General features: G+C 65.7%; 1 protein-coding gene across 1 annotated transcript in view; it reads left to right on the top strand.

The window, feature by feature from the left end:
• The first annotated feature begins 1859 nt into the window (after nucleotides 1-1859).
• FOXO6 (forkhead box O6) overlaps nucleotides 1860-25562 on the top strand; it is a 40053-nt gene continuing 16350 nt past the window's right edge. The window contains exon 1 of the mRNA XM_076357252.1: nucleotides 1860-2297. Within this exon, the coding sequence (XP_076213367.1) occupies nucleotides 1860-2297 (438 nt within the window). The remainder of the gene's footprint in view (nucleotides 2298-25562) is intronic.

Raw genomic sequence — 25562 nt, 5'->3', positions numbered from 1 at the left:
GCCTCGCCGGGCCCAGCACGGAGCGGGGCGGGGGGGGGGGGGGGGTGCTGCAAGCTCCCGCCCCAGCCCCGGTGGGCTTCGCGGGTCTGACCTCCCTGCCACCGCATACCCCTGTGGTGACATCATCGGGGGGTCACCGGCCCCGCCGGGGGCCCGGGCTGCCGGGGAGGGGGCGGGGAGCGGGCTGGGACCCCGGGCGGGGGCCGGGGGGCTGCGAGCGGGCGGGGCGGGGCCGACCCCACGGGGACGGCCGACCCCACGAGGGCGCAGCCGCCCCGGGGCGTGGGCGGCGGGGCGGGGCTTGCGCGGAGGGGGCGTGTCCTCCAGGCAGGGGGCGGGGCTGTGCGGCGTGGGGGCGGGGCCCGCTGGCGGGGGTCTCCCCCGACCGCGCCGGCGGGGGCGCGGCCGCGGTGGGCGAGGGGGCGTGACCCGTAGTAAAGGGGCGTGTCCCGCCGCCCGGCGGCGGCGGCGGCGGCGTTGCCCGGGGCGACGCGCGGATGCGGCCGGCACCCCTGACGTCACCCGCGGGGAGGGTCCGCTCCCCCGCCCCATCCCCCCCCCCCCCCCCCCCTCCGCGGAGCGTCCCGCCGGCGCCGCGCCAATAGGCGGGCGGGGGGGGCGTGTCCGCCGGGCACCTCCCGCCAATGAGGCGGCGGCGGCGGCTCGGGGCAACAATGGGGGGCGCCCGGGGCGCACGTGGGGCCGCCGCCGCCGGCGGGGGTCCGCGGCCCGGGGCGGGGAGCGCGGTGCCGGGGCGCTCCGCTCCGCTCCGTCCCGCCCCGCCGCTGCCCCGTTGCGGCGCTGGAGCACTCCCCTCCCCCGCCCTCCCCCCGCCCCTCCGGGCCCTCCCCCTGTGTCACGGCGGCGCCCGCATTCGGGGACGGGCACGGCGGAGGGAGGGAAGGAGGGAGCGAGCGAGCGAGCGAGCGGCGGCCGCCCCAGCATGTGGCCCGCCCGCGCCGTGGCGGCAGCGCGGCGGCGGCGGCGGCGGCGGGCAGGTGCGCGGCCGCTGAAACGGAGCGGGGGGGCGTAGGGGCGGGGAGCCGCCCGCCGCCCGCCCGCCCGCCCGCCGCCGCCCTCGCCCGGCGCTGTCAGGTGCGTGCCGCCCGCCAGCATGGCTCCGCCGCGCCGCCGGACTTAGCGCCGGGCCGCCCGCCGCGGCCCCGAGCCGCCCGGGGGGAGGCTGCGCGCCCGCCGTGCCAAAGGCTCCCCCCGCCCCCATCCGTCCCGCTTCTCCCCGCCCAGGTGCCCCGCCGCCCGGCTCCGGAGTACGCCGGTCCCCGGCCGAGGATGCCGCCCGCCGCCGGTCGCTCCGGTTCATCTGTTGCTGCCTGACCGCGCCGCCAGCCCGGTGCAGCCTCCGCCGATGGATGCGGCAGCCCCCGCGCTCTGCCTGCCCGCAGCCGCCCCGCTGCCTATTGTGCCGGGAACGACTCCGGAGCTCCGCGGCTGGTAAAAAAAAAAAAACAAAAAACAACAAAAAACCAAACCAAAAACCAACCCCCCCGTCTCGCCCGGGGCCGGAGAGGCGACCGATGAATATGCAGCATCCCCCCCGGCTCGTCTCTCCCGGTAGCCTCCCGTTTCCCGGCGCGGAGCCGGGCAGAGCCGCCTCCTAGAGCTCCGCCGGACTTCGGGCTGCACCCCCGCCGCCTGCGCCCCTCCAGGACCCGGGCGCACGGAGCGGCTCCTCCTTCCCTTCTCCCCCTCCATCCGAGCTTGGAGCCCTTCTTCGCACTCCTCTCCCTCTCGTGTTTTTGGTTTTTTTTTTTGTTTGGGTTTTTTTTTGGGGTGGAAACGGACCGTAACTCCGGGGAGGGGGTTGTTCGGAGGGGGGGGGGAGCGGCGGGGAGGGGACCATGGAAGAAAAGCTCCAGGCGCATCAGGTGGAGATCGACCCGGATTTCGAGCCGCAGAGCCGGCCCCGGTCCTGCACTTGGCCTCTCCCCCACCCCGACTTCGCGGCGGAGGAGGAGGATGGGGGCGCGGCGGGAGGACCCCCGGCGCTGGCGGCCGGCGGCGGGGAGGGAGCCGAGAACGCGGCGGCCCCGGCGGAGCGCAGAGCCGCCGCCGCCGCCTCCCTGCCGCCCCCCGGCGCGGACGTCGGGCAGCTCCGCAAGGCCAAGACCTCCCGGAGGAACGCCTGGGGCAACCTCTCCTACGCCGACCTCATCACCAAAGCCATCGAGAGCTCGCCGGAGAAGCGCCTCACCCTCTCGCAGATCTACGACTGGATGGTGCGATACGTCCCCTACTTTAAGGATAAAGGAGACAGCAACAGCTCCGCCGGCTGGAAGGTACCTGACACCCCCCCCCCTCCCCGACCCGAACCCCAGCGCAACTTTCCCCCCTGCTCCCGAAGGTGCATCGGACGCTGGATGCTTCCCCTGGGGCAGCCGGAGCTTGCCCCTGGCTGCGGGGCTGGGGGGATCCCCGCTTTCCTCGTGGTTGGGGGGATAAGGGCTTGGTCAAGTTTTGGGGAGAGCCGGTGCCTCGCAGCGTTGCACACTGGAGTCGGGGTGAGCCTGTCCCCGGTTCACCCGCTGGCCTCGGGCCGGGTGGCACGGCAGAGCCGGAGCGCTGTGCCGCCATCCTTCCCGGGGAGGTCAGGGAGAGGGGGATGGCGTTGGGAGGGTGGTCGCGGCTGGCTCTCCCGCTGGCCTGCGAGCACCGGGGTACGGCGAACGACAATCCCGCCGCCACGGCTCTGCCTGTCCCTGCCTGCGGGCACCCCAGCCGTGCCAGGTCCCCGAGTACCGGCGGTGTGCCCGGGAGGACAGCCGGAGGGAGGGCTGTCCCCAAACAGGTGTCTCCGAGCTGGCTTTTACACAGTTCTGGGTAAAAAACACGCACTTTTACCCAGTGCGTCTCCCCCGTCTCAGCCCCTGCCTTCCCCGGGGCCGCATCCCCGTCCCGGGGGGGCACGCAGGCGGCACACGGCCCCCACGGCTCCACGCTGGCTTTCCCCGGCTCTGCTCCCGGCTGGCACCATGGGCTTGTTAGAAATCCCTGGCGCGGGCAGCAAATCCCCCTCTTGCTCGGTGCCAGCTGGGGCTGCATCGCACCGACTATCCCGGCACTGGGCGAGGGCATGGAGGGTGCCGGGTCCTGGGGGGGGTTCACACGGGCCCCTGCCCCTCTGGCTGGCGCTCTCCCGGTTCCACCCTGGGAAGGGGGAAAGAGATTGCCTGTGTCCAGATGGTGTCAGTAAAAAGGAGACGGTTTCTCTTAAGCCCTCCCCTAAGCCCTGTCACCTCCAGTGTGATTAGTGTGCAACGAGGCTTCGGGGGCTCTAAAACCAGCCTGCGGTCTTGGCACGGCGTGCCCTGGCTCCGTCGGAGGTGGCCGGACCCGGCCCGCCTGAGGGGGTCCTTCTTGGTTGCAAACAGGGCTCTTTTGGGGCAGGGAGGCCAGACTCTGTCTGTGGCACCTGCGGCCGGGCCGTGGGAGCTGGTGTTGCGTGGAGGCTGGGCATCCTCTCTGCCTTGCCCCGCTCGTGATGGGTGGGCAGCGGGTAGCCGGTGTCCACCCGGTGTGGAGATTCACTGGGGGAGGGTGTCGGGGGCTGCAGAGGCGGCGGTTGCGTGGGGGCCTCTCAAACCTCCACCTGGGGCGAGACCTGCATGGCCTTGGGCACTTGCTGTGGGAGAAGGGTCTCCCCAAGGTTCGCACCTGTTGGGGACAGTGGGGGGCATGCACTGATGGGGTCTGGGGACACGGCGGGGATGTTTGTTGGGGCTCTGGACCGGTGGCCGGGAGGGCTGGGATGAGGAGCGAAGGGATTCCCGGGCAGCCGTGTGTGTCACCGGGTGTGTGTGATGCTTGGGACCCCCCCCCCCCCCCCCCCGGCCAGGTGTCCCTGAAGGGCAGCCTGGGGAGTGAGGGTGAGGGGACGGAGCCGTGAGCAAGTTTATGTGCCCAGCCACGGCTGGGCGGGAGCGGGGAAGGGGGATGCTCGTGTCTCCCGGTGCTGGCATGCGAGCCAAAGCCATTGAGCAAAGCCCTCCCCGGGTGGGACGGACCCCGGCCGGGGACGGCTGGGCCAGCGGCCGTCCTTGTCACAGGCGAGCGCTGGGGTTTGATCCACCTGCAGCTTGCATGGGACGGAGGAGTGACCCGTGTCCTCTCTGGGCGTGCCAGGGCTTGCACAGGGGACAGTGGCAACGCGCGGGTGTGTCTGTGTGGGTGTGCAAGGTGGCACAGGCTTCCCGTCCCGCCTACGCCAGCGCTGGCTTTGGCCCCTGGGTGAGGACAGGCTGTGACGGCAGCGTTGCCTGCCCGCATCAATCCTGGCAGAGGCGACCCTCGAGGGCATCCTCCTGGGAAAGCAGGAGTGGCCTTTCCCTGTGTCAACTGTCACCCGGGGGGGGGGTCCCCTGATGTGTCCCAGAGGCACGGGGGGGGCCAACACCCTCTCCCAGCAAAGCCTCCACCAGGGAGCGTGTGGGAGCAACGCGGGTTTTTCAGCCCTGTCCCTTGCCCCCCACGCCCTTCCTGGCGTCTCTTGTCCCTTGGGGTAGGGATGGTGCCTGGCCTGTGTCCCTGTACCGGCACTGCCTGGGTTGCTACCAATGGAGCCCCATCACTCGGCGTGGGGTTTGGTGGCTTTCTCAAGGGGGCTGCGTCCCCGGAGGCTTCATGAGGCGTGATGTGCAGGGGGGGAGGGACAGGCTCAGGGTCCAGCTGCTGTTGGGCATGAAGGGGCATTTGCAGGGGCTGCTGACTCGGGTGGGCTCACCTGGGTGCACCCTGGGATGGGATGCGCTCCACTTTCCTGGCCCATCTCCGGGTCGGAGCGGACCCGCCGTGGCTCTGCCTCTCTTCCCCTGGGCTGTGGGCAGGTGGCTCTGCTGCCTGGGCTGCACCGCTGCTGCCTGCTCCCTCCTGACAGCCCCCCTTGCACCCACGTTGGCACTGTGGCTTAAACCTCCCAGCCCAGCCCGGTGCTCGGCCGGTCGCAGGGCAGATGGGAGGGCTGAGGGCTGCCCAGCGAAACGCCCTGCCTGACCTGCTGCACACCGGGCCGGGCAGGGCAGGGTACCCTGGGGCCTGTCCTGATGCTGCAGGTGCCTGATCCCCAGCTGGGGCGGGCGGTGTGAGGGCTGGCAACAGCCCGGGGAGAGAAGCGGCGCGCAGAGGCCCCCTTTGCTTGGCAGTCTCGTTAGACACCAGCGTGCCAGGGGTTAAACGCCTTCCGCACAGCCCCGTGTCCCTCCTGGCTGGCCCCTGCCCTGGACCCCCTGGGTGCCCCCTCGCATCCCTCCCCGGGGCAGGCTGGCAGCTCCTTGTGCTGCGGGAGCACCTGGAGCGCTGGGCAGTCAATTTTGTAGTAACGAGCTGCTGGCGGCTTATTAAAGAGACCCTGGAGATGCCACGTCCCTCCTGCCCCAGGCCCGGGAGAAGCATGGAGGATTTAAAGCGTTTCATTACCCAGCACAGCGGTGTCGGAGGGGGGTCTCGGGTAATGGGCTGCTCCTTTAATTAGCTCCTTCGCAGCCTCCCTGCGCTGGGAAGAGTGGGACGGTGGAGGGCACGACATCCCCACGGGGCGCTGGCTGCGCTGCTGCCGGTCTGGCAGGACTTCTCCAACCCCCCCCCCCCGGCTCTGGCACTGGGGGGACTTCCCCGGCAGGACCCCTTCCCGCATCCAGCCGGCCGTGGGGACGCTGCGCTCGCACCTGGCTGTGGTGTCCAATGAGTCCGTCGGGGATGTGTTTCCCCAGGCTGGTTAGTTATCTCTCGGAGGGGAAGGGTGAGGGCATAGGGTGCATTTTGGGGTCAGGCCTCTCCTTCCCCACCAAGCTGTGGGCTGCATTACATGGTTTTATGGCGAAGTAAACTGAGGCACGGTATCTAAACACCTCGGCCGTGCTCAGCATCAGGACCAGGACCCAGCCCTGTCTAACGGGGAGAGGGGGGATGCTCTGGCCGCTGCCCCCCTGGGCTGTGCATTCCCTGGGGCTCCCCATGCCGCAGCGGGCTGGGCCGGCACGTTGGGCTCGTGCACTGGGAGCTGCTGCTGCTTCCCGATGCAGGGCAGCAGGCGCCTGTTGACTGACAGTTCTGCTTAATTAGGGAGTTGTTATTTTACCAATTCCAAAGCGCTTGAAGTTTTCTGCTCCAGCTCATGCTTTCCACTTGTTAATGGGAAACCAACACCCTCCGTCAAAAAGGCAGCGGCACTGATGCATTTTAAAGGTTTCTGCTTGCTCCGGTTTGACATCCAAAATATAACAATCAAGCAATCAGCTGGTGGATGCCTGTTTGATGCAGCTCTGACAGTGCTGAAAACCTTAATTTCCCAGCCCTCCCCTACACCTCCTCCTCCTTTATATCCCTGGGTCGGTAGCGTGGCGGCTGCTCCCAGTGTGGGGGACCGGGGCTGCAGGGTCCTGCTGGCCCACGGGAGCTGGGAGCGCTGCGGGCTCGGGGCGGGGGGCTGCCATGCAGAGACACCCCCTCCATCCACCCAAGTGCCACCTTCCCCTTGCAGGGCAGGATGGAAATGAATTAGGGAGAAAAAGGGGTGGAAAGGGTGTTTGGTTGGGAGCATGGTCTGAGTGCCCCCGTGCTGCCCGTGGGGTCAGGGTGTACTGGCGTGCTTCACCTCCTCGCTGGGCATGGAGACCCCCGAGGGACGTCCCCATCTCTGTGCTAGCGAAGGGAGGCAGAGCCATGGCCTTGGCCCAGAGCACAACCCCACCAGGCGTTGTATGGACACGGCAAGAGCATCTTTTAGGGGAGCTGCTCCCAGCTCTGCGTGCTCTGTCACTGATGCCACCCCCTGCCCGAGCCCCTGCCCTTCCCCTCTTGGACGGGGGCTAGTGCATCTGCTTGGGACGTTGCCCTGTGCAGCTGGAGAGCGCCTGGGACTAACAGGGACAACTTTCCCCTTGCAGAGGGCAGCTTGGGTGCCAGTGAGGGAGCGGGTGGTGCCACGGGGGGGTGGCAGAGCGGCCAAGGGGGGAGTTATGGGGAGGATGGGGTGACACGGCTCTGTGGGTGACATGGCTTTGGGGGCGCGCAGCGGGCTCACTCCCGTTTGCACTAGGATTAGCAGTGTGTGCTACCCAGCCCCGGGGGGCTCGGTGGAGGGCACGGCCCCAGGGCACCGGGCTGAGTGCGGGGGCTGCCCGGTCAGGGCTCCCGTGGGGCGGTTTGGCTCGGCTCGGCTCGGCTCACGTATCCCCATCCTCTCCATATATGGAGATTTTTCCAGCAGCACGGAGAGCCCAGTGGTGCTCCCTGGAGAGCTGCCTGCGGCCGGGAGTAGAGGGGCCGGGAGAGCCCAGCCGTCCCAGGGCCGAGCAGGAGCTCCTTCACCTCAGGGAAACCCCTCTGCTTCATCCCCCAAACAGCTCCCGGATAAGCTGCCCCGGCTCTCCAATCCCCACAGGTGCAATGCCCCCGGGGTCCCCCCCCAACGCGCGGGGACCCCTCCACCCTTTCTTGCAGTACAGGTGGGGTCCCCCCGGGATGCTGGGCTGGGGTACCCGACCCTTCAGCATCCCAGGGCTAGAGCGGGGGCACTCCTCGCCTGTCCCCAACTTCACACACCGCTTGCTTCCCCCCGAGCTGCCGTGATGTGCTTCGGTGCCGCTGGTGGCATGGCTGTGAGGAATCCCCTGGGCTCCTCTCCTCCTTCCCGCCTCATTTTTCTCTCTCCTTTTGGAGGTTTTCATCTTCCTTCTAATTTCCCCCCCCAACCCCTTCTTCTGGAATCGCTTTTCATGCAGCGCTAACTGCTGAAGTAACACAAACCTGCTAAATGGTCCGGCTTTATGATAGCATAAAAATGATACTACAGCAGTGAGTGGGGCTTTATTAAACCCAAGGGAAAGGCTCCAAATGAACAGCTTGCTCTGCTCTTAGCTTCCCCACTGCACCCCCCCCTTTATTTTTAATAACCGCTGGAATATAAACTACAGTTAAGATCCTGCGGACTAGAAGAGCGCTCGCAGCCCAGCGTTATCTCCGCCCGTCCCTGCGCGCGGGTCCCGGTGCGCATCCCTCCCTCCTGCTTGCCCGGTGCTGTGATGGGAGGAACAGCATCCTGGGCTGGGAAATGAATTTCCTGGTGCTTGGCTTTGTACTTAAAAAGCCTCGTAAATATTTTGCAGGGATGCCATGCCCCCAGTGGGTCGGGCCAGGTGTGATGTGGGAGCGATCTGGAGCTCCTTGGCCCGGTTTCCCATGCCGGTGGGATCCTCACTGGGATGCTGCTGGCAGCGGGAGGTCCCCTGGGCTTCGGGAGCAGGGTTAGACCCCTGTCACCACCGTGTCGTCGCAGAGGGAGCACGCAGGAAGGGGATGAATCTCCCCTCCCCACTGCCACAGCGGGGCCCAGGCACGGTTGGACCCCCAGCCTCAGGCTGCCCCCTCCATCCCCAGGTTCCACCCCAAGCCATGGTGTCACCGTGCCCTTGGGTCTCCCGTGGGGCTGCTCTGGAGCTGGGTATGGGGTCTCCCCCTTGCCACCCCACTGCACCCTGGCCCTGCCTGCGGGGAGGCAGCTGCCTTCCCCCCTGCCCTCCCGCACCCACCGGCGGTGGGCTCGCCTCTCCCCGATCGCATTACTTTTAATTAGCCCGACGCTTCCCGTCGGCTCCTCTCTCCTGCTGAAGGTGCCTGATTAGTGCCGAGGTGAAAGGCACTTTGGGTTATGGAAGGACACGCGGAGAGGCTCGCCTGTCTGCCGCTGAAGCTCATTTTGGACAGCATCTGTTCATTATTATGTGGTGCCTTGGCCAGGCGCCAGCCAGGAGAACTGAAAGCCCCGTCACAAAGCTTGCTTTCACCCGCTGCGGGGAGGAGGAGGAGGAGGCAGCCGGCGCTGGGAGGGGGCGTGGGGACCCCCAAAGCTGCCTGGTCCCTTCCCTCCCAGTGGGGATGCTCCAGCATCCTGAAGCATCCTGAGCTGTCGCCTGCTACGGTTCTGGCTGTGGGTGGTCCAGCCCCCCTCCCCCCCCCCCCCCCCCCGGACTGCTGCTGTCCTGTCGGGTGGGGGGCAGCCACGGGGGGCTGCCCTAGAGGGGTTAGCAGCAGGATGGGGTGATGTTGGGGTCTGTGTGGCTGGTTCCTAGTTTTTCAGGAGGGGGCTCATCCTTCCCCTCACCAGCACCCCCCGGCTGTGCCCCTCGGGGCTGTGCGCTGCGCCAGAGCTCAGCAGCAGGGAGGCTTCCAGGCTTTGCTGCCTGCTTGCTCTCTGGGCACGGGTGCCGGGGTTGATGGCCCTTTGTACCCTCCGAGCCAGGGATGCAGCAGCGATGCAGCCCGGCTCCCTGCTCCCCTGGGGCCCGCGGGGCAGAGGAGGTTTCCCAAACAGCCCTGGGTGCTGGCGATGGGGGCATGCGGGGGTTTGGCTCCGCCGCCTGGATACCCTGGTGCGGGCAAACCCTTGCCTGCGCCTGCCCGTGGGGCTGGGCAGAGCACGGGGAGCTGCAGGCGGCGATGCCGCAGGGCATCCGCCACCTGTGCACACACATCTGAATTTGCACGTGTCCCCTCGCACGCCTGTGGGTGTGCATTCGGGGCGCGGCGCGTGCACACGCGGCGCACGTGCGCCGGGCTCGCCACGTGTGCTCCCACGTGCGCTCGCACCCGCACGTTGCAGTCAGATGCGCATCGGGTGTGCAAGGGCAGCGCAGGGAAGGACCCTTGAACACGCCTTGGGCTGGCTCGCGCCGCTGCATGGCCCTCCTGTGAGCATGGGCTGGTGGCAGCGTCCCCCTGTCCTTGGGGACCGGGGGGACAACATGGCCTTGCTGTGGGGCGGTGGGTACCCCAGGGGCTGGGTGCTTTTGAAGACACGGCTGTGGCTCGGTGGGTGGGGGAGCCCGAGCCAGGGTGCCGAGCAGCCACCTTTGATTTGCTGGGAAGGGAAAAAAAAAACCCCAAAACCAAAAAACAAAGAAAAAAAGCCAACCCCAAGAAAGAGAAGAAAGGCGAGTGTTGTTCGGAGCCGCCTGCCACCTGGCGCGGTGCCAGCCCGGGGACGCTCCGGAGCAGACATGCCAAGCTGTAATTGCAGACAGGCTCATTTCAAGAGACGAGACGGTTATTTTTAACTTGCGTTAAGGTAATGCACTGATCTCCTGCCTGCTGGTTCAAAAGTTCAACGCCCCTCCCCTCCCCAACCCCCCCTTTGCTCGCCCATCCCATGCCGGTACCCCCTGGCCGGGCTCTGCATGCCCCCCTGGAAGGCGCATCCCCTTCCCCGCAGCCCTGCGGTTGGGCAGCCTGGCGCTGGCAGACACCCTCGCCCTCCCCGGGGCAGCCTTTGTGTCTCCCGGGGAGTCTGGCTCTTCTCCTGCGGGATTGGGAGGAGGCTGCGGCCGGGGCCAGCCCCGGGGTACAGAAGAGACGGGCGTTTGCGGGGCTGTGCCAGTTCTGCGCCCAGCCTTGGGGCTGCCGAGGTCCCTGAGGAACAGTGTTGGGGATGGGCTCTGCGTGCCAGGGTGCCAGATCCTGCTCGGAGTCCAGTGGGAAAGCCTTGCAATGCTGTGAGTGGTGGCACTTGCTCACTCTCCGAGGTCCCCAAGCACTTTCCAGTCACAGCCCCATGTGCTGGTGGTGGCCGTGCCACCCGGGGGACTGCTGGCATCTCCTCCAGCAGCCAGGCTGGCAGGGACAGCAGGGTGTTGTGGGGATGGTGGAACGCGAGTTCCCCCCCCTCCTCGGGCTCGCTGGGCATCCCCGCGGTGGAGGGCTGAGCCTCTGGGCCACCCGTCCGGTTGGACCGGCCACTGAGCCCAATGCTCCCAGTGCTGCTTGTCGGTCCACACCGAGGACCATGCAGCCACCTCAGCCCTGGCTGCTGGCAGCAGGAGAGCCCAAAAGCCAGGTGCAGGGATATATCAACTTTTTTTTTTCCTTAAAAATATTGCAAAGTGCCAGGAAGGCCTGTGTCCAGGTGCCCTCTGCTCCTGGGGGAGCAGCTTTGCTCCCCTTGGTTGCGGAGGTGGGATGTCACCAGCCACGCGGGACCCAAGTGGTGCCAAGCCAGGGAGTGTGGGGACGAGCCTGGGACCTGTTCCCCGACCCTCTGCCCAAACCATCCAGAGAAAGCGGAGCAGAAACGCTCCACAACACATCAAATTTGGACCTGTAATAGCTGTAATTAATCCTTTGCCCCCCCCAGTCAGCCTCCCCCAGGAGCTCGGCCGCTTGCAGGAACGAAGCCCCTGGGTGCTCCTGAGCAGGAGCAGCGTGTCCGTTCCCCTGTCCCCAAATGCCCTCTCACCCTGGTTCGTGGCGTCAGCAGTTTGCCAGACGGCCGGGAACTCCCTGCATGGCTGAGACGTCTTTTGTGCTCGGCCATCGCATGGACGGGACTGCCAGCTGCAGGTGCTTTGCTGCTCCCCCTTCCCAGTGCCATGGTTCGGCATCTCCCTCCCATTGGATGTAGCTGCTTTTGGCAGGAGCGCTGAGGTTCGGGGTTTGGGGGGACTTGAGGGGAGCTGAGACCCGCTGGCCACATTTCGTGGTGTTTCGCTGCTCGCCCGGGCTCGTCGCTGGCCCCCGTGGCAGCGCATCGTCTGCCGGAGCCGATAAATCAGGGGGAATAGCCCGGCTGTGTCAGCGGTGAATTGTGGGGCCATTATCTGTAATGAGTTCAACAAGGATGGCACGTCGTGAGCCTTATCGGGATTATTCCTGGACTGTGACCCCAGCAAAGTGGGGGGCATCTCCTAGCCCAGCAGGGAGGCCAGATCTGGGGGGGTGGGTTACGCAGCCACGCGCTTCGCTGCTCTGCCTGTGCAGACCCGTGCGATGGGAAGGGCTGCCCACCATCCCCTCTGCCCGCGGGGACGGGGAGCGGAGGGGGACCGGGGGGCTGTGTGGGTGCTGTCAGCCACCTCCCGGCATCCACCGATGCTCGGAGCGAGTGCTGCGTCAGTGTGCGCAGATGTTCGGAGCATCCCCGGAGCCTGCCCAGGCTCTCAGATGCGTTTGGTAGCACAGGACTGGAACTGCCCGGTGCAACCCCTGGGGATGGGGGAGCTGGGGAGACCACGACTGAGACTGTGCTTGGGATCGCGCTCGCTTGGGACCACGCTTGTGACCTCCTTTAGCAGTGGGTCCGCTGGCTCCTTCCCCCTGCGCGTGCAGGGCACCGGGAACCATCCCGTCCGGCTGCACAGCCGGTCGGAGCTGCTGAGAGCCGACGGCTGCAGGGAGCGGGTTTAAGCAGGATGAAGAAGGGCGAGTCCCTGGCTCGCAACGCCGCGCCGGCTGGGTCAGGCAGCCGGGAGGCCACCTCCTGCCTGCAACTTGCCTGGCCGGCAGCCGGCCCTCGCGCCCTCCCTGCCCCAGGTGGAGGGCGCGTGCGGAGATGCAGGGAAGGAATTAACAAGCTTGTGGAGCGACAGGCTCATAAATTTTGGCTTTTTTTTTGAGACTGTCAAACCTATGCCTGTCCCAGGGATGTAAGACAGCATTTTATTGCTGCCTGCTTGATGGTTGTTCCCTTCTCCTCTGCGGTTGTGATTTATCTCTGCACTTTGCGCTGATTGGATTAGAAGTTTAAATGCTAAGGGTGCATAACAATATATTTTTCTTATTAATATTAAAAAATCATTATTGGATTTTTTATAGTTCTGTTTTGAATTGAATCCCCTTGCTTGATTTATTCTCTCTCCCAGAGTAGAATTTAATGCTAATAGGAACAATCATTGCTTTGTTTTGAATCTTTGACTGTTTGGAAAACTTTCCCTGCAAAGGGAAATTACAGCATTATTAGGAGTCCATTAAAAGAGGGTTTGCCCATTCCTGGCTATTACCTGTGAGCTGGAGAGAGAACAAAAAAGCAAAGACAAAGAGTCTCTTTTGCAGGGCTTTCTGCTTACACCCTTCCCTAGGTGTAACGCAATTGTCATGCCAATTATTATAATCAGCTCAATTCTATCGCAGGTATTAATTGCAGGTCCCGTTGGTTCGATTTCTTGCGGGATGCCGGGCGGTGAACGCGTGTGCGTGGCAGCGGAGCGCGACTCGTCCGCTCTCGCCTATGCACGGGCGAAAGTCTGGGGCTTGGCTGCCCGCGCCGGGGGGCGATGGGGACCACGGGGCTGCTCTGCTTCCCGCTGGATTTCATATTTTTATGAGCCCGCAGGGCTCCAGCAGGCAACGCGGGCTGGGCACGTGCCCCACGGGCAGCCCTGGAGAGCAGAGGCAGGCAGGCAGGTGGGGATGGGGTAGGGGCCGGGGCGGGGGGTGGGGGGGCACGATGCCAGGCAGCTGGAGACGTGCCTGGGCTCCACGCACGGCGCTGGGACAGGTGCAGCGGCAATGAGGAGCCGCGCCAGGCTTGGCACGCGGCCGGCACGGTTGGCAGGGGGAGCGCAGCCTGCCCGGGCACGGCTGGGGCAGGCCTGGTCAGCCGCGGCCCAGAGGAGCGGCAAGGCGGAGCGGGGAGGCTGGGGTGTGGGGTGGCTGCTGGGCGTAGGTGGGAGCGGCAGGAATGTCAGCCCGAGGCACGCAGGGTCCCGCGTCGGCATGAACCTCCCTGCAGCACTGCACCGTGCCAGGCCACCGCCCTGCTCCCCATATCCTGCACCCCGCACTCTGCTTCCCAAACCCTGCGCTCTGCACCCCAGAACCTGCACCCTCCACCCTGCATCCTGCGTTGTGCTCCCCAAACTCTGCTCCCTGCATCCTGCACCTCACGCCCTGCACCCCACACCCTGCATCCCAAACCCTGCAGACTGTACCCTGCATCCTGCACCCCAAACCCTGCGCCTTGTACCCTGCTCCCCACCTGCCCAGACTCTCACCCAGACATTGCTTATTGCAAACCTGTACCCACTCCCGCTGTGCACCCCGTACCTTGAATCCCCCCCCGTGCACCCCGTAGCCTGAACCCGCCCACCCAGAAACCCACCTGTGCTTGCTGGACACCCCGTACCCGCACCCCACCGCCCTCCTACCCCCACCCAGCCCACCCCATACCTGGAGCTCATCTACCCACCGTGCCCTCCCTGCTAACCTGGGGCTGCTGGGGCTGGGAGGAGGTGCAGGCAGGGGGGCTGCAGGCAGGAGAGTGCCCTCACACACTGTGCCATGGGCTCAGCTTTGCCCGGAGCTGCCGGCCCCCTGCTCTCTGCCCCACGCATCTTGTCCTCGGTGAGGTCCGCACCTTGGAGTCACGGCTTGGGCACTGCCACCTGCCCTTCGGTGGGATTCCCAGTTGGCCCAGTGTACCCTGGGCACTGGGAAGCTCCATCTTTCCAGGCCACTGTGCATGGGTGGCAATGCCCACAAGGCCCGGTGTGCTCGGCTCTGCCTCCCTGTCGCCTCTGTGCTCTGTGGGTTACGGGGTGTCTCTGCAAAGTGCATCAGCCGGGGGGGACACCCCTGTCCCCCCTTGCCCCATGGCATGCCAGCGCGAGCGGACAGTTAGGATGTGCATCCCCCGTGGGTCGTCCCCAGGATGTGCACGTCCCTTGGGGACCCCCCTCTGCTGTGATGGGGTGGGGGGTCCCCAGGACACCTCTGCCGCCTGGCCCACACCAGTGTGATGGGCATTGGGAGAGCACTCCCGCTCACCCCGCGTTCCCACCGCGCGCTGCCAAGCCTGCAAAATAGGTTTTTATCCACCACTGACAGCGCTGTGGCAAACGCACGCAGCGAAACAGCAGCCCTCAGTGTACTGAGAAAATGCCAGACGGGTGCGTCAGATGCCGGGCTGAGGGGAGCTAACCCAGCCGTGCCGTGGGGTCTGGCTCACCCCAGGGACGGGGCGAGGAGGTGCCACCTCAGACCCCTCTGGAGCTGCGGGATGGGCCCCTCCTTGTATGCCGTGCCGGGAAGATGCTTGCTCAGAGGTGGTCCAGCCGCCTCCCCACTGCTGCCAGGACAGCACCGTGGGGCACACGTGTGCCCCCCCACCCCGTGCTGGCAGGTGGCACCGGGCACGGCCCCGGCGGGGCTGCCAGTACCCGCACAGCATCCCTGGCTTCCAAGCAGCATGTCCTTAGGTGTCCTCCCACGCACTGGGACCGTCTGGCCAAGGTTTCCCGTACCCCATTCATGGCCAGGCAGCACCGAGATCCCCGCGGTAGGATTCACTCGCCCTCCGTGCATATTTTTTGGCTGACCCCCTCTTGTTTTTCCTCCATCCCAGAGCCTGAGCACGCCAGCCAAGGAGCGGCTGTACGGGGAGGCTGCCTGCCAGGCCCCCGAGCCAGCTGCGAGGCCGTAGGATTTATGACAGCGGCAGCCCCATGCTGGGCTCATGGTGGTGGCTGCAGGTTTTAAGGAGGGGGCCTGGCATGGGAGGATGCAGGGGGTACCCCCCTGGGATGCTTAATGGGGTCCTGGCAGGTACCTCTGTGCCTGTCCTGCTGCCCGTCCCTGGGAGGCAGGGACACGTCACCGTGCCCGTGTGGGGCTCGGGGGGGGGTGACCCCACCGCTGGGGTTTGGGGAGCGAGACGGGGAGATGTGGGGTACAGTGCTGTGGGAATACCGGGGTGCAGTGCTGGGAGATTCAGGGTACGGGACTATGCAATGTGAGGTGCAGGGCTGGGAAGTGTGGGGTGCTGCAGCTGCCACAGGGCAGCAAGGGAAGACATGGGGTGGGCAGTGCTGGCAGTGGGGCCAGCCTGGCTCCCCAAAGCTCCCAGTTTAACCAGCAAGGCCCCAGCAAGGTACCCAGCTGCGGGGGTCCAGAGGAGGGCCCCCCCAGCCAAGACCCACAGGTGGCTCCTCAGCAGGGGGGCAGGATGCCCGGGGACCCCTCCTGCCTCGCTGGGGCAACCCCATGGTGGCACGGCCTCAGGGAGATGGGGCTGGTGATGACCTCGGTCCCCCGGACTCTCCCTGCCCCCAAGCCCTCTCCGCGGCATGAATCCTGCTCCTGCCTGCAGAGAGCAAGCAGAACCAGGGGGCTCCTATAATTATCATCGCGCTCTGAATAATTCATAGCAGCATTACTCCAACAAAGCCTCTCCCTGCCCCGGCTCCCTGCCACGCCGCCTGGCAAGCGCTGGCCGGCTTTGGGGGTGCCATAAAAGTGGGGGGGGGTCAGGCTGGCTGGGGCGGTGGGGTGGGACAGAGGGGTGTCACCTGCTGCCTGCTGCCAGGGGTTGGGGGGGCGGCACGGGCAGGGAATGGAGGAGCGGGTTGGCGTGCATGTCCCCGGGAGCATCGCCATCCTCCCCGCTGCTCCCCCACGCTGCGTGCCTCAGTTTCCTCCTTGTCAGGGTGCCAGGGATGCTGGGGTGGGTAGAACCGGCAAGCGGGTTGTTTCTCTGCCTGGCTCAGGACAGCCCTGGCTTTTGGGGGGGGTCTCTGCAGAAGCACACAGCACCGCAATCCCTCCAGCCGTTCCTGCAGGGCTGGATTTGCCCAAGGCGGGTGGAGACCCCATCCAGCCAGGGTCTGGCTGCGGGGCCAGGAGCTCCCGAACCCAAGTGCCTGCGAGGCCGGGAGCAGCGAGGGGTTAAATGCAATAAAGCCGGTGTGAAACTTTTGGCTGGGGAGCTGCAGGCAGAAAGTGCATTTGTAGCCGCAAGTGGCCGCCTTGAAGACGATCCAGATCTGTCTGGGAGCCGTCTGCTGCTAAAACCCTTTGATCCACTTACTTCTCCCCGGGGAGCTCCCTGCAGCTCTGGTGCTAATGCCCCCGTGGCGACAGGGGTTTAGCTGCCAGACGGATGCAGGAAAGACCCCCCTCCCACTGCCAGAGAGGAAAGCAGCTGCAAAAAAAGAGGGGGGGGGGGGGGCAAAAAAAGAGGGGCTTTGGGACACAGGAGCGATGCCACCGGCCTTAACCCGCAGGGTGCTGGGGGTGCCTGGGGGTGGGAGCAGCTTTGGCTGTTCCCAGGCTGTGGGCAGGGATGTGAGGGATGGAGGGAGCATCGCTGGGTGCTTGCCATGATGCCAGGGCGTGGGGGGGGCAGTGGTGCTGTCACAGGGAGGGTTTGCATCGCTGGTGGCTCCCCACGTCTGCAGATCTGGGGGCACCCAGCCCTGTGGCCGACTGCCCCAGTGCAGGGCCACGGTGGCTCGGCACGGGGCCACGTGCATGGCTCAGTGTGGGGCCACGTGCACGGCTCAGTGCAAGGACATACCACTCGGCAGCCAGACCCGCCAGTGATTTTGGGGGTGATCAGGGCCCGGAGTGGCTCTGCTCGGGCAAGCGTGTCCTTCTGCCTCCCTGCCAAGCCCTGGGAGCAGGACGCAGCCCTCCCAGGGCTGGAGAGGCGTGTGGGGATGCTCTTGGCGATGTGGTTCCTATTCATCCTCACCCTTTATGGCCCCACAGTCTGGGTTTGTGGGACAGGAGGTCCAGCCTCATGCCCAGCTGTGCCTGAGCGTTTGGGGTTTATCCTGATGTGTATTTGTACCCATTCCCAGCGCACGCAGCATTGGGATCACCATGCTGTGCCAAGCTGGCGGGCATGGGGATGGCTCTTGGGGTCAGTGAAGGTTTGGGGCATGGGGAGCTGGGTTTCGAGTCAGTTGGACGATGTTTGCTGGTGGGGAGGTGTTTTCCACAAAGGAGAAGCAAATTTGGGTCAACCGGCCCAGATAGCAAATTGGCTGAAAGGGGAAGGCAGGAAAACTGGCAGCGCTGGGCAGCCAGGAGCCAGCTCCCGCAGGGTTAAATGGCATAGCGGCAGTTTTGGTTCATAGTGATTGCTTTTATTATAGGAAATGTTTAAAGAGCAGGAAGCTGAAATAAGCTGTTGTACCGGACCTCAGATACCCATTTCCCAGTGGGTGTCAGGACTTGAAGGATGCGCTCAGCTCTCCTGCGTGGGCAGCTCTGCGTCCTGCCCTCCCCAGATCCCCATCGCGGATGGGTTTCACCCCTGCGGCAGCGGGGATGGGTGTCCGTGGGGGGTCCCGGGCGGGGAGCAGTGCTGTACAGCCGGGACAGCATCGGCACGGGGAGCTATGGGGCTGGCATGGTGCTGAGCCCTGCAAGGGGGAGATGTTCATGTGGGCTGTACCCTGCACCCCACATAACACACGCGGGTGAGTTATGGATACGCCCATTAACCACGGGCTGCAAGTCTGCGCACGGAGCAGGGTGAGGCCGTGGGCAGAAGGGGCACAGTGTTGTACTCCCTCCTGGAGGGTGGTGTTTGGGAGCTGGTGCTCTGGCGGGTACTTGATGCTGCTTGCGGTTTCAGAGGTGCTGGGCTGCCCTGCCAGCAGGACAGCATCGCCTCCGCCGCTGCCAGCAGCCCCGGCGGAGCTCGCAGGGAAGGAAAAAGCCATCGAGGCAGCGATGGAGCTGCGGGAGAGGCCAGGGGACTGTCATGGCTGGGGACAGTCACGCCCGGGTCCGGAGGGCGTGCGGAGGGGCCGAAGGGGTGGGATGGAGGTGTGAAGGGAGGCAGGCGGGGAGTGAACAAAAGCTGCATTGAGTGACAGCGCCCGGCCGCCAGCGGAGCAGGAGCCTGGCCAGGAAAAACAGGGCCTGGAGCGGGGAGCACATCGTGTCCCTGGCTGGGGCCGCCGGGGCCCTCGGTACATTCTGTAGTGGAGGAAGCTGGCGCGGGGATGGGCTGGCTCGCCGGCCGCCGTGGCACAGCTGACCCCGGCGGGGAGAGGCGCGGGGGGCTCCCCCCCCCGGGTGCTGCACCCTCCGACCGCATCGGTCACCGGGGCTAATTGTCTGTGTAACGAGCCCCACTGAGACCGGCCGGACCCCGCTCTCCCACCCGCTCGCTCGGGGGGGTGGGGAGGTCGGAGGCTCCTCGGTTCTGGGTCAGCGCTGGGGGAGGAGGCAATGGGGGCGGGGGGGGGGACGGGGACCGGCTTGCAGACAGCGAGCGGGCGCCGTGCCCAGGAATTCGAGGATGGTTTGCAGGCTGCGCTGCCCAGGCAGCAGCGTCTAATTCAATTAAAGCTCAGTGTCACGAAGCCGGGAGGCCGGCAGCGCGTGGGAGCCGGGTGGGGGCCCCCGCGGGGAAGGCGGCTGTCTGAAGGGCTGCCAGGTCCCCTGGGAAACAGCCCAGACGTCAGCGGGCTGGGGGTGTCCCGTCCCCCCCCTGCCAAATCTGCTGGGAGAGCTGGCATGCTAGGCATGGGGTCGTACCCGGGCTGGCACCGCTGGCAGGTGCCTGTGGCCTGGGGACCCCACGGAGCTGCTGGGGGTGTTAGGAGATTTTGAGGCACGACCCCAGGCCCTTGGACCCTTCGGCATGGGCTTCCAGGTGATAGGAGTTGGGAGCAGCTGCCTTCCTGCAGTGACGTGTGGCTTCCCATTGCTTCCACACCTCCTCCCTGTGCCCCAGCATCCTCCATCCCCCTCCTCGGCACCCTCCATCCCCTGTACGCCACCCCACCTTCCCAGCCCCACACCCCCCATCCATGTCTCCCCCCACCCCAGCCCCGCCGCAGTCTCCATCCCCTCACCCCCCCTGGAAAAACCTGAAATTTAATGACCAGGAGGGCTGTGGATGGGGTTCAAACCCCTGCGGTTCAGGCACAGGGCACCCTCTCCCTGCAGTCCAGGCCTGATTTGTTCCTGGTGGTCCGGGCACCGGTTCTTCCTGCCCCTTTTTGGACATTTTGTGACCCCACCCCCCCCCCACCTTTTTTTGGTGGCTTTGTTTCCAAGTGTCTGATTCCTCCCGCTGAAAGACAAGACCCCGCTGGCAGCATGGACCCGAGGAGGGTCCATGAGCGCTTGCGGCAGCGAGTGGCTGAGCCTGGCAGCCCGTGGCATTGCTGCTGGTTTGCAGGCAGGCAGGTTTTCAGGGTCTCTTGCTCCAGAGAGACCCATCAGCACTGAAAACAGCCCCGAGGATGCTGCATCACCTGACCTGGAGCATCTTCACCTGCCTCCTGGTCCCGCTGGCAGGAGGGGAGCCGGCCCCCTTGCAGCGCCCATCGCTCGGGGTCAGAGTGGCCCCACGGGGCTGAGGCAGTACTGGGGTGGATCCGGCTCCTCCCTCGAGTGGCAGCGGGACCGACTGCTCCGGCAGGCTCTGGCTGATGTAATTTTTGCCATTACAGGTAAAACTGCTCTGCCTCGGGTGGCCAAACTCCTCCGAGACGGGCAGGAGGGAGATTGTGTTCCTGTTGCTTTGCAGCATCCTACAGGGAAACCTGCTGCCTCCCCAGGTGTGTCTGCATCTTGCTCGGGCTGCGTGCTGTTGCTGATTCATTTTCGGAGCTGTGCTGGGGGGCCAGGGGCTGCACCGTGCATTTCCCCCTCCCCCCCCGACAACCCCCGTTGCGGCACCGTTGACTTGTTACCCCTGGTCCTGCTGGTTGTATACCTGCTCTGGAAGCATCCCTGCAGCCCGCTGCCTGCCCGTTGCCTACAGCCGGTGTGTGTGCAAGCGCAGCCCGGAGAACACCATGGTGGGCTGCGGCTGTGGCTTTTCTGCCACCCTGTGTGATCAAAAAGGGCTCGGAGAAGGGGGACACCCTGCCCGGGGCAATGGTGCATCCTTGGTGGGGGCAAGCAGCTGAGATTTACAGCTGGGAAAGTTTGGGGCATCGGGGGGAAATCTTGGGGCATCCCCGGTGCTTCTGAGCCCTTGGAGGGAAAAGCAGAGACTGTGATTAATCCAAAGGCAACCCGGGAGTGCTGCTGGGGGAGCAAAGCTCCCCCTCCCTGGGGTGGGATTGCTGCCAGCCCCCCGGCAGAGCACTCAAGGATGGGCTGATGCTGGGGAGCTGCAGGCAGGGGAACGCGTCCCTGGGCATCGCTTCAGGGAGGCAAAGCAAGCAGGCAGCGGCGTGGGGGGTAGCAGGCAGCAAAGCACTCGCATGGGGCTGGGGCGCAGCGGCTCCTCTCTCCCTGCTGCCACCAGCCCAGCAGAGCAGCCCCAGGCGGGGTGGCAATGTCCCTGAGGGGAAAGCCCCCACCAGTGCCCTGGGGGGGTGGCAAGGTGGGGGCCAACCCTATCGGGACCCCCAGGGCGCGTGCCCGTCCAGCGCAGGGCAGGGACCCTTTTGCAGAAGGAGAAGGCAGACGAAGCCGGGGTGCATCGCCGGGCCCCCTGCTTCGACACCCTCCCTTACCTGCGGGATGTCGCCCGCCGTTTCCCTGGCAACGGCGATGGCATCCCGAACACCTCGGGCAGAGTTTCCCTGCCTCCCCTGCGATGTCATCCGCCGTTTCCCGGGTAACCCAGCATCCGGGAGCCGGCTCTGGCAGGCAGGTAGAGGAGGACCTCAGCCCACCCACTGCCTTCTGCTGTGCCCAGCCGTTCGCCACCCGAAAGCAGAGCACTGGTGGAAGTGCCTGTGCGGTGGCACGTGGTGGCCTGGGGTGGCTGTGGCCGAGCGGCGGGTACAGGCTGGCAGGCCCCAGGGTTGCTCTTTCCAGACCCAGGGACGGGCAGATAAGGCAAATGGCCCGGCAGCCTTGGGGGAGCAGGCAGCTCTGCCTGTCGCACACGGAGCCCTGTCCATGCTCTGGTCCCTGAAGGTGCCTCGGGGGGTCTGCCTGGCGTTGGGCAGCCCAGTGAATGGGCACCTTGGGGGCTGGGAGGAGAGGCACAGCTCAGGGACAGGGCGCCCACCCTACGTCCCACCCCATCCCTGCGCAAAGGGCTGGGGACTGTGGCTGGGCTCGTGGGGAGTCGATGTTCCCAAGGGGAGAAAAGCCAACGGAGGTTGCAGAGTGTCTGGTACAACTGGTAATTCCCTTTCCTGGTCGCCTTTGAGCAACTGGTCTTGGCAGGAGGTGTTAACCTCCAGGAGGGCACTGCTGAGGCATGTTGAGCTCCCATTCTGTGCTGGTCCTGGGGCCGTTTTCCTCCAGGCGATGCCCTTCATGCTGTGAGCCCATCCTGGGATGAACGCACTGAGCAGAAAGTGCCCTGGCAGCTGGCGTTGCCCCCCTTTTGCAGCTTTGCTGCTCGTCCCCAACAGCTTTGCTCCATCCCATCCCAAGTGGCAAATCCCCTGCTCCCAACGCAAGTCTCTGAGACACCAGAAGCCCTGCTAAATCCCGCTACAGCAGAGTTAAGCACGGGGTCCCAGGGCAGGGGAGGTCGGGAGCCCCGCCGCTCGCCGGCCGGGAGCACCCCGGGACGGTGGCAGCCCCAGGTGCTTTCTCCACCAGCGGATCAGGAGCCTGGAAAGTCCCTTGCTGACGCAGCGGTCCTCAGTCCTGCCCGGGCCGGCTGCAGGGGCCCCAGCCCAGGCGCCGAGGCGGGAGGGGATTGTATTTGGATGAAATCGGAGCCTGCGGCATGGCGGTCGCCAGGATTTCCCCGTGTATCCTGTGCTCTGCCCCGTGCGCTGGGGCTGGGGATGTGAGTGCAGGCAGGGGCTGCTGGCTGGGTGTTTTTGGGGGGAGCCATGGCCCTGCCGGCAGCAAGCCCCTCTCCTGCGTGACCCCCGCTTTGGGCGCATCACCTCGGGCAAGGGCTGGCTCGCTGTGCCTTGCCTGTGCTGCCTGCACCGAGGGGATCCAGCAGCCCTATCCTGCTGAGCCCCCAAGGCAGGGGGATGTCCCACAGCGGGCCCTCCCTTTCCAAACCCACCGGTGGGGCTGTGCTCACAGCACCAGCCCCGCAGAGCACAAGCACATCGGTGCAACCCTGCGCGCGTGAGCGAGTGTGTCCGTTTGGGGTGACACCAGGAGTCCATAGGCTGCCCTGTGCCTTGCTCGGCCACGGTGGCAGGAGTCACAGGCAGGGCTGTGCAGGAAGCTCAGCGACCCGAAAAGGGCTCAGTGGGTGCCCGGAGGCTGCAGGGTGCCAGCAGTGCCTGTCCCCCTTAGGTGGGGAGCATCAGGGTGCGGGAGCCTCCCGCCCCAGAGGGTTTTACCCTGCCCTGGAATAAATGGCACAAGTCCCCACGCTCACCAGGGCACGGGGGGGGGGGGGCTTGCAAGCCCACCCGGCTCGGCTGGGCAGCTGATGTGTGCGGGGGAGGCCTCCCCTCCTCCCGCTCCCTGCACTGTGAGTAAGCGCAGGCTGGCGAGACCCCGGCGCGAGGAGCTGCGGGGGCGGCAGCGGGGGGGGGGGGGTGTCTGTAATTAGCAGGTGCAAAGCAAGCTGCTGCCAGTCGGGTCAGCTGAGTCACGGCGCAGCCGGCGTGTGTGCCGGGGCACGCGCCTGTGCGTGGGCGATGTGGGGCACGGGGGGTGGGGGCTGGGGCTGGGGGGCTGCGGGATGGGGGGCAGGGGGTGTGTGGGCATCATCGGGAGGCGTTGGCGGGTGTGCTGGGGGTGCACATGTGCGGGGTGGGTGCATGCTGTGCCCCTGCGTGTGTGACCGGGAGAGGTGTGTGACACCCCGCTGGAGGCTGGTGACATCCCAGGCAGGGCTGTGTGACCGACCCGGCTCTGGCTCAGGCTCCTCCAGCCCTGGGCTGGTGGCTGCTCTTTCAACCCCCCTGGGAAAATGGAGCTTTTTCCATCTCCCCTCTGAGAGTGCATTTGCTTTTGGCTCCTGTCCGGCATCAAGCGGGGGCTGGGAGCCCCCGGGGAGCGCGCCGGCTGCCACCACGAGGCACTGCGATGGGTGCTCCTCGGGGCTACGCGGGGCAGAGCAAGGACCCCTCCGTCCCTCCTCGCCTCCAGGACCCTCTCCTGCTCACGAGCCACCCCCAGCTGTGAGCCCCCTGCCCCACGTGCCGTGCCAGTGTCCCCTAAGAGCATCCACCTCAGGGAGACCCACAGGGCACCCCAGGGTGCCATCACCCCCCTGGCCATCTCCGTGGGTCCTGTGAGCAGGCAGCAGGGCATGATGTCTGGGGAGGACTGGGCTGGCCCTGCGGCATGGGCTGGGGCTCTGGGACATGACAGATGGCGGATGGCTGGGGCAGAGCTGACTCCTGGAGTCAGCGGACTCCTGGATGGCTGTGGAGCAGCTCTGCCAGCGACTCCCTCTGCCACAGCCCCCTCCGTTCCTCAGTTTCCCTTGACCGCAGGCAGCCCCAGGCTCTGCAGGTGGGGGCAACATCCCTCCTTCCTGCAGCCGATGGGGCTGGCTCTGCAGAAACAACCCCGGGGCCCTGCAGTGACCTTGCTCCGCTTGCGTGACTTTGGCTGGCCGAGCATGTGCTGGGGGGGAGGGCTTCAAGATACGATGAGCATATCACGTGGGATGCTCAGGGCGAGGGGGCTCTGGTTGCCCCCCCGGGTGTCTCGCCATCTCTTCCAACAGGGTCTGTGTGCCGGCTGGAGACCGCGCAGTGCAGCCCCCGGCACAGACCGAGACTTTTCGGCTGCCTGAGCGACATTAAAGGCATGGCAGGCTCAGCCCTGCTGGGAGCTCCCGTCCCGACGCGTCTTGCCCCGGGGTCCGCGTGTGCATGCGTGAGTGTGAGCACACAGCGCAGTCAGGCAGCTGAGCCTCCCTGCCTGCGTGCGACGAGCAGGCAGCAATTCGCCTGCTGTTGTCACCAGTGCCCGCCTGCTCCGTGTGACCTGGGGGACAGGGCTGCTTTCCAGGGGCTGTTTTGGAGGTGCTTGATGTCCCTCAGGTCCCTGTGACAGAGGGTACCGCACTTGGTGGCATCTCATCCCGTGCTGGCGTCTCCGGGTTGTCTTTCCCTTGGGGGGGACGTGGCGCATGGGTCAGGACCGTGCCTTTGGGCTTGCCTGGGCCAGGAGGAACATCAGTTTGAGGCCGTTTCCCACTGTGCTTCTGGCCATGCAGGGACACGGTGACAGCCGTGACAGCGGCTCACGCCGCTGCCTCCCTGTCCCCATCCTTGTGGGATGCCGGCTCCTGGCATGGTGTGTTCTCCCCTGCCGGGCAGGCGACCACAGGGGTCTCCGCTTCCCGCAGCGGCCGGTTCCTGCCTGTCCCAAGTGGGCTGTGCTGGTGACAAGGGGCTTTGTGCCCTCCGTGTCCCACGCACACACAAAAAAAGGAAGTTGGAAGTGGAAAAAAGGGAGTTGCGTGGGTTTTGGAGGGTTTCTGTGCTGCAGTGTGGGCCGGCGTGGGGTGCTCTGGCTGGAAGGGCTGGTGTGGGGCCAGCTGGCACTGGTGGAAGGGACAGGGCTGGACCCAGCCCCAGCCAGCCCGGATGATGCTGGGGGATGCGATATCTCACAAGGCTGAAATAGGTGGGGCAGCTGGATCCGGCCCACAGCGGGCACTGCTGTGGGCTGGGGTGTGGAGCAGTGTCCTGCGTGGGGGACAGCAGCGTGGGGACAGCAGGGATAGCGTGGGAGCCTGCCAGGACGGGCAGGGGTGCCACGGGCTTGACCAGAGCAGGTGGACCCGACGCTGCTGTTGGCTGGAAACTGCTCATTATTTCACAGACGTTTTTTAAATAGTACTTCTTGCAACATTTCTGTGCTGTACAGCAGGTCCCCATGGTGAATATTTTCTCCTCTCACCCAAAGGCATTGCATCACTATACCCTCCCCTGCCCCACCTTTGGGGCCTAAAACCTGCAAACTAGTACAAATACTTGTTTTCTTGAACAACCAGGATTTTTTTATCAGAATAAAACTGTTGCATGAAACATCTTTCAGCCAAGAGCGTTTGGAGGCAGGGATGCGCCCGCTGTCCTGGCAACCCGTCTGGTCCCCATCCACCTCGGGGCTGAGAGCCCCGGTGCTCCCAAGCCTCTGCCAGCTGAGCTCTCTGGCCGTGCTTGCTGGTGGCAGGATGAAATGTC

This window comes from Aptenodytes patagonicus, chromosome 21 (genome assembly GCF_965638725.1).
Source record: "Aptenodytes patagonicus chromosome 21, bAptPat1.pri.cur, whole genome shotgun sequence".
Taxonomy (NCBI): Eukaryota; Metazoa; Chordata; class Aves; order Sphenisciformes; family Spheniscidae; genus Aptenodytes; species Aptenodytes patagonicus.
Note: the sequence above shows the minus strand (reverse complement) of the source record. Positions and strands in the feature narration are given on the sequence as shown.